This window comes from Vombatus ursinus, unplaced genomic scaffold, assembly GCF_900497805.2.
Source record: "Vombatus ursinus unplaced genomic scaffold, bare-nosed wombat genome assembly UNPS02014804.1, whole genome shotgun sequence".
NCBI lineage: Eukaryota > Metazoa > Chordata > Mammalia > Diprotodontia > Vombatidae > Vombatus > Vombatus ursinus.
The window spans coordinates 3934833-3942661 of NW_020954582.1; the positions used below are offsets into that span (position 1 = coordinate 3934833).

The window sequence follows — 7829 nt, forward strand, 5'->3', positions numbered from 1 at the left end:
ATAGATCAGACAGATGGTAAATAGATAGATAGATAGATGAATGGAAGGATAGGTACACGGGTGGGTGGCTGAATAGATATATAGGTAGATAGACAGATGGGAGAGAGAGAGAGAGAAAGAAAGAGACAGATCATAGATATGGATAGGTGGATAGCAGCCAAGTGTCAGAAAGAGTGCTAGATTTAGAATCAAACGATAAGGTTTGACATCTCTGCTTACTATCTGTGTGACATTGGGTTGGTTACTCAGCCCTCCCCCTTTTACCCCAACTACATTTTCCTCTCCTCTGAAATGAGAGGTTTTGACTCGATAACCTATAAGGTCCCATGCAGAGCTATACCTGTGATGCAATGAACTGCCTAGGCACATGCCAGGTACATTTTGCTTTTAGTGGCAGAAAGAGTGCAGTAGTGGAAGCCATTTCCATTTCTTACTGAATTTATCTATTTCCATATCATCTTGTAACCATCATCATCACCATCATTATCATCTCACATTTTATATCTTATCCAGTGTTATTCTCAGTAATGTTATCCAGCAGACTATGAAAACATGATTATCATCATTTTACTAATGAGGAAACTGAGATTTCAAGAGGTTAAATTACTTAATCATAGTCACACATCTAATAAGTCTCACAGCCAAAATCTGAATGCAGACCTCCTGCTTCCAGGCCCAGAATTCTTCCTAATAAGCCACACTGCATGACAAACATTTCAAGTGATTGACAGTAGTTAAATTTACATCTTGGACCTAACTTCAGTACTATGACATGTAGGACATTGCTTGAATCCAGTAAAGAGAAAATTCAGAAACATTCAGCATCACTATCAACGAGCGTGTCCAATGGAGCGTGTCCAATGGAGGATCGTTTTTTTGTAGCCAATGCAGGAAGTTCAGATCATTTTTGCTCAAAGTACTTAGACCCTCCTTCAATGATCTTTTCTTCTTTGAATTTCATTAGAGACTTTTTTTTTCATTTTAGTAACAAAGTGCTGCTATCTCTACTGAAGGATTCTGGTGTGTTCTTCCCTACTTTGCCACCAGTTCTGATTAATTATAGTAATTAAGTATGAATGAATAAAAAAAAATTAATTAAGTGCTTACTATGTGTCAAGAAAAGTGTTAAGCACTGGGAACAAAAATAGATAGTATAGGATATGGGATGGACAAATAGAAAGAGTAATGGGTTCTCTACTAATATGGGAAGGACAGAGCCCCAAGTCTGGCATCAGATAACTTCAAATCAGATCAGCTTCAAATCCTGGCTCCATCACTCACTGACTGTGTGACCTTGAGTTTTTACCTGTCTGGCCTTCAGCCCCATGAAATGCACATCCCGGATCCTTCCCAGCTGTACATACATGAACCGATGCCCTCCTGACTCAGTGTCACGTGGGAGTCATCTCACTAGACGAGCTGTACACTGTTTTCATTCATTTCCTACAGCAGCAGTTGAGAGACTCAATTTTAGGAGTTATAGTGACAAATGAGAATGGGTGCCCCCTCCTATATGAGACCATGGCTGGTCTACCAGCTGCTAGTGCCACCCTTGAAGTTATTTCGAATTTACTTTGTGTATTTTTTTAATTGGAACAATTGAGCAGAGGAATAGACAAAGAGTTGGTTTTGTGATCAGAAAGATCTGAGGCCAAATCTTCCTTTGGGAATATACTCAGGTATGTTACCCTATGGAAATAATAGCCTCTCAGTGGTCATAGGAAACTCTAGGCTCAAAAGCTCCAGGGCTGGTGCTAACCTTCTTTGGGAGAAGGATTTAGTTCACCAGGAACTAAACACCAATGAAATCCTGAGTCCAGTCTAATTCCAATTCTAATACTTTGTGTAATTATAGGTTTCCATCTTGTTTCCCCACTAGAATGTAAACTCCTTGGGGGCAGGGACTGTTCTGCTTCTTAGCACAGTTCCTGGCACATAGCAGTCAATTAATCATTGCTTGTTGATCAATTGATTGACCAAATCAGAGAAAATTTCGTTAGGAAAAATGTGGATGAGAACATTTAAATTGCCAAGGCGTTCCATCCCAGTTTGTATTCTACGCTAGCGTTTGCATCTGGGTTTGCTGTTGGGTCTGATATTATTGCTATTGGCATTATCGTCATCATCATCACGATCGTTGTTGTCACCATCATCTTCCATAGTCATCACTATTACTAGCTGAAAATTATTAAAAGTTGACTTCAAGAGAGGAGAAAGCTGTTCTCAGGGGCAAATTACTCTCCTGATTGCTCTTCTAAATGAGCTTTTAGTAGGAAAGAACACTGTCAAAATGGAATACCTACACCCAGACACTCATCACAAAAGCGGCCTGCATTTTTTTGGTCACAGCATGAAGAATTCCTTCCTGGGTTGCTGCATGTCAAAGAGGATGGGTGAAAAGGTTAAGGCCTCTACACGGACTGTGGCATGTTGCCCTCTGCTCACATAGCCCGGTGACCCTCTTCTGTAGTAGAAAATGGCCTTTTTTCATCTTGATGAGAAAGGAAAATCACAAGACCTTACTTTGTAATGTGCAGCTACCTTTTGGCTTGTCCATTCTCCTTGGGGAAAGGGGAAGGGGCATTGCATTTTGTTGGTGTCGCTGACCCCAGAACTCAGAGGAGGATGACCAGACAGTTAAAACATAGGACTTAGAATAGGTTGGTCTTCCTAGCATCCTGAACCTTGGTGGCTATTTTCAGAATTACAGTTGGCTAATTTTATAGCTGGAATTTATTTTCATTCTCAAGTGTTTGTGACATTCTGGGTTGCCATGACAACCCCCTGTAAATACCAGGTTTCAAATTGTGCTTCTTTACGGGTCATTCATTTCATCTTCCCCTTCCGTACATTTTCCGTGGCGAAGGTCCAGTCTAAACCAAATCATCTGGAAGCTTAGCCTGCTTTTCAGAGTAAATGAACTGGCGAATAAGAAGCGCTGGACTCTGGCGGGCAGGGGCCTATGGCTCCTTCAGTTTATTTTTTTGCAGTAATGGTTCAGCACAAACAAGTCTTAAATATCAAGGTTATGCTTGAAGAGGGGGGGAAACACACTTAGAAATCTGAGTCATGCTGGCTCCACATTTTTAAAAATGAGAGAGTAGGAGGCATATAATGCACACGTGAATCTTAGAGAAATGTTAAATTTATGAGGTCTGATATTAGAGCGTAGGAGGGGCGTGGGTGCGTTCCACCTTTCAGTCCTTTTGCAGAAGGATTTTTTGATCCTGAGGACATGCCCTTCATAAGTGCCATTTGTTCTGAAATCATGGAGCCTCAGAGGTGATCAGGGGAGAAGGCTTGAAGTTAATTTGAGTAATAAAAAGTGAAACGGGTGAAATTCCTGATCCCAATTAGAAAGGAAGCTCCTTGAGGGTATGACCTGTTTGTTTCATTTTTGACTTTGTATCTCTAGAGTGCAGTACAGTGCCTGACACATAGTAAGCCCTTTCTAGATGTATTGATTAAGTTATTGAGACAAGAGAGATCAAAGAAGGACAATACACATTTGTTGATTGACTAATTGATTTATGGATAGAAGAAAAGTTCTACTCATTCTCTAGCAGCTAGGTGGCACAGTGGATAGAGTCCTGGGTCTGGAGTCACAGAAGATCTGAGTTCAAATCTGGACTTAGACACTTACTAGCTGTGTGACCCTGAGCAAGTCACTTAAAGAAATACCAAGCCACTCCAATATTTTTGATAAAAACAAAACAAAGAAAAAAAAAACATGGACAGTATAGTAAACGGGTCAGGAAGAGTCAAACACAACTGCATAGATTGAATAACAACAACGCTTTCTCTCCACCAGAAAAAATGAATGGCTCCCAAATCTCAAGGTACACAATCCCTTCTACACAGGAATGGTGTTCTATGTTAATTGCAACACCTGATTTTTTTAAGCAAACATGCCACAACATAGAAAGCCGCATGTTATCACAATTTTAAACACACACACACACACACACACACGCACACACCCCCTATTTTCTTTTACTAGAATAACAACAGCCTTGGCCTCCTTTCCCGTTTTCTTCTCTGGTGGGAGCTTTGGGCTTTCATTAAGAAAAGGTGAAACCACCGATCAGCTGGATTAACTGGAAATCAATCCGTACTCTGGAGCAAGAAGCTGGCAGTTGCCAAGGTCTGACAATCTTGTCCATTTTTGTAATGTGTAGTAAAGGCCAGCAGCCTTTGCAGCTGTGTTTTTAATTAGGTCTCTTGGGGGTCAATGGAAGAAGGTTGGCTTCGACGTGCCTGAGGGGACTTCAGAGCGAGCAGATGAACACTACGAGAACTCGGGTCCCAAAAGGGGAGGGTGTGGGCAGGGGCATGGGCGGGACGATGCTTTTTCTGCTTCTGCTTCTGAGCAATGGTCACAAATGGCCCTTAGGAGGAGAAGTGTCTAAAGCTAGCCTTGCCCCACAGCCTTTGAACATCTTCCTCCAGTCTACTCAAGCACACGTTTTCATGACAAAACCCAAACCAAATAACGTGATCTCGGGAACATTCTCTAGTTTCCACATTTGCAAAATCAAGAGGAAGTTTCACCAAGTCATGCGAGGATTGATGCTCTTTAAAAGCGGAACTCAAGAGGCATCAATCAGTCCCCAAGCATTTCTTCAGCACTTGGACGTGCCAGGCTCTGACCAGGGTGGGGGCAGGGCACAAGCCAAGTCACAAAGCCTTGATGAAGCCTGACTAAGGAAAGGTGCTAAGTGCTAAGTGCTAGAGAGAGAAAGAAAGGCGACTGCCCTGCCTTCAAAGAGCACATTCTCCGATGGGGGCAGGGGAGGTGGTGGCAACGTCCAGCAAGAGTGGGAGGCTCCTCTCTTCCTGAGCTGTGATTCTTAATGTTTTTGTGTCATGGAGCCCTTGGGCATCCTGGGGAAGCCTGGGGACCTACAGGTGCAGGCATACAAAGGAAACCGATTCTAGTGAAAGAAAATTCACAAGCTATTTTCTTGTTCATGTCCATGAACCCCAGGTTAAGAAGTCCTGTTTTAGAGGCATCAAGCATTCCATAAATTCAACACTCCTTTAACCCCAGCGTTTAAGGAAATTACTGATGTAAAGCCCATTTATGAAAGGCAACAGGAAATAGTGGCTAGACTAGAGATGGTCTTAGAGGCAGGCTCCGATCCAGCCTCTGACATGTGCTGGCTGGATGACCTGGGTAAGTTACTTAACCTTAGTACCAAAGGGAGCTTCAGAGGAGACCCACTGCTTTGTTAGAGGAAGCTATTCACAGGGAGCTCCAGAAAAAAGATGCAATTTCAGGGTCAGTCAAAGAAACTTAAAAAGAAACTTTAAAAATATAGGCAGAGCAAAACCAGTTTGATATTTTTTTTTAACAACCCAATGCTAGTACAATTTATAAACCACCATTTTAGTTTTCTGTTGGCTAAAAATAATTTCTTACCATCTGCTTTGCTGCCTTCCTCCATCAAGAGTTTTGCAATATTAAGGAATCCTTTGGCACATGCTAAGTGGAGGGGCCGATCGCCAACTTCCCCACTTAGATTCACATCGGCGCCAAATTTCAGCAGGAGACGGGTTACCTAAAGACACCATTCATTTAAATCAGATATTAGAATTATTTAAATGTAATGAATGAAGGAATATAACACTTTCAGTATTCTCAGAGAAGAGTCTTTGTATTACCTAGAGATATAAAGAGCCCCTTATCCTCTCAGAAATGCAGTTTTTTTTTTTAATAATTAAATTCGAGAAATATCTGCTCAATCTACTTTGGAGAGATGTCTTGTCAATCAAGCAAAGGTAATGGTTGTGTAAGTAAAATGAACTCTTACTGCAGAGCGTGGCAGGCTGGTCCTCTCTGTCTGCTCACAAGCAATACCCTTCCCATGCCCTGCAATCTGGCTGACATTCCACTGAGCTGGGCTTCTTGAAGGTCAGCTCTGATTTCTTTCCAGTCAAATCCAGGAGCCTTTGCTCGTGCCTTATTTCTCTCAACTGCTCTTTGGGTCTTGGCGCTGTTGATCACTCCTCCATGCCTGCATGAAATCTGAGTTCTCTATGAAAGTCTCATGGGGCATCTCCAAGGAGTTTTATCATTCCTTGTACAGAGCAGCACTTTGCCAGATCACAGATCTAGGCCAGGACGGGATCTCAGAGATCACCTCGCCCAAACCCCACATTTTACAAATGTAGAAAGAGCCCCCGCAAGGTTCACGTGGCTTCAGACAGGTAGAAAAAGGCCAAAGCAGGAGGGCCTGTCCCCAGCGCAGCAGAGCGGCATACACATCTCAGATCCTCTACCCTCCCCTGAAAAGAGCTTGGCTGACGTCCAGAGTTCCTGCAGAGCCTTGGGGGTGTCTCCATGCTGACCATTTCCCTCCCCTACTTGGCGCTCCTCTGAGGATTGTCTTTCCCGTGACAATCTCAGCAAATCTCTATCCTCTCACCTGGCGGGAGCTTCACCCGCTTTCCAGAGACACCTCCCCTTCAAACACACGTGTGTTTTCTGACAGCTCAATCAAGGGGCAGCTGGAATAGAAGGGAGTCCTGGATGCTTGGTCTGGCTTCCAACACGGCACCAACATGTGCTTTATCTAGAACACGGCAAAACCCACCAATCCATGGGATCCTAGTTCTAGGGTGGGAATGGGCTTCAGAGGGTGGCTAGTCCAAAGTCCTCACTTTACCAGTGATGACAATGAGGCCCAGAGAAGTTAAGGATGCCTAATATCACAGAGATAGTGAGCATGTAAGCGGAGATTTCAACGCTAGTCCCCTGATTCCATGCTGAGTTAAAACACTGCAATGGAGAGAGGAAAGAGAAAAGGAGCCCTATTACCTCATTTAAAACAAAACAAAACAAAAAAATTCCAACTGTGACTATAAAGAGCTCATTCCCTTCCCAAGTGTTTGTGTACTATTGTGAGGAGCCATCCTTAAATTCCAGGGAAATCAGAGTAGTCACCTTTACCTCTTGAGAGACTAGTACTCACTAGCATAGACAGTATAGGAACTAATGCGCACACTTCATAAATCCCAGTGATGAGGTCTATGAAGGGTAGACACAAAGTATCTCTAAAATCTATTGTCTATTAAGCCCCATGATTATACACTTTGGGGAATTTTGCCCACAGTAGGAAACATCAACTCTTCTCCAGAGAAATAAATGAATGAATGGCCAGAGGGCTGACATGTTGAGCACATTTCTTTCTAGCTAACGTACCATTCTCCTTGTCAGCATACTGCAGGAGAGGACCATTGCAGCCATAAATCGCATTTGTGGTGCCTTCCCTGGCAGGGAGGAGTCCAAGTGCTTATCATAAAAGCCCCATGCCCATTTTAGCATAATTTCACAAGACTGTGACGATATGTTCACAGCAAGTAAACAACCTTATCTCCCCTCCCAACATGTCAAGATTCCCTTTATGTTCCTGCTGAATGATGAGGTTAATCTCCAGAGAGGAAAGCTCCTCAGATAGCATGCATGGTGTACATCCTTGCTGCTACTGAACCAGAGAAGTGCAGAGTTTTTCAATCATCTCAGTTTTGACAGCTGGCACTTTCCAATGCATTTTCTTTTCTTTTCTTTTTCGGTAAACAGTATTTTATTTTTTCCAATTACATGTAAAGATAGTTTTCAACATTCATTTTTATAAGATTTTGAATTTCAAATTTTTTCTCCCCGCCTTTCCTCCTCCCTCCCCAAGATGGCAAGCAATCTGACGTAGGCTATACACGTGCAATGATATAGACATATTTCCACATTAGTCATGTTGTGAAAGAAGAAACAGAACAAAAGGGAAAGCCACATACACACACACACACACACACACACACACACACACACA

General features: G+C 42.7%; 1 protein-coding gene across 1 annotated transcript in view; it reads right to left on the minus strand.

Moving 5' to 3' along the window:
• Positions 1–7829, minus strand: part of LOC114051689 (serine/threonine-protein kinase TNNI3K) — a 336380-nt gene that overhangs the window by 229067 nt on the left and 99484 nt on the right. The window contains exon 7 of the mRNA XM_027874115.1: positions 5423–5561. Within this exon, the coding sequence (XP_027729916.1) occupies positions 5423–5561 (139 nt within the window). The remainder of the gene's footprint in view (positions 1–5422; positions 5562–7829) is intronic.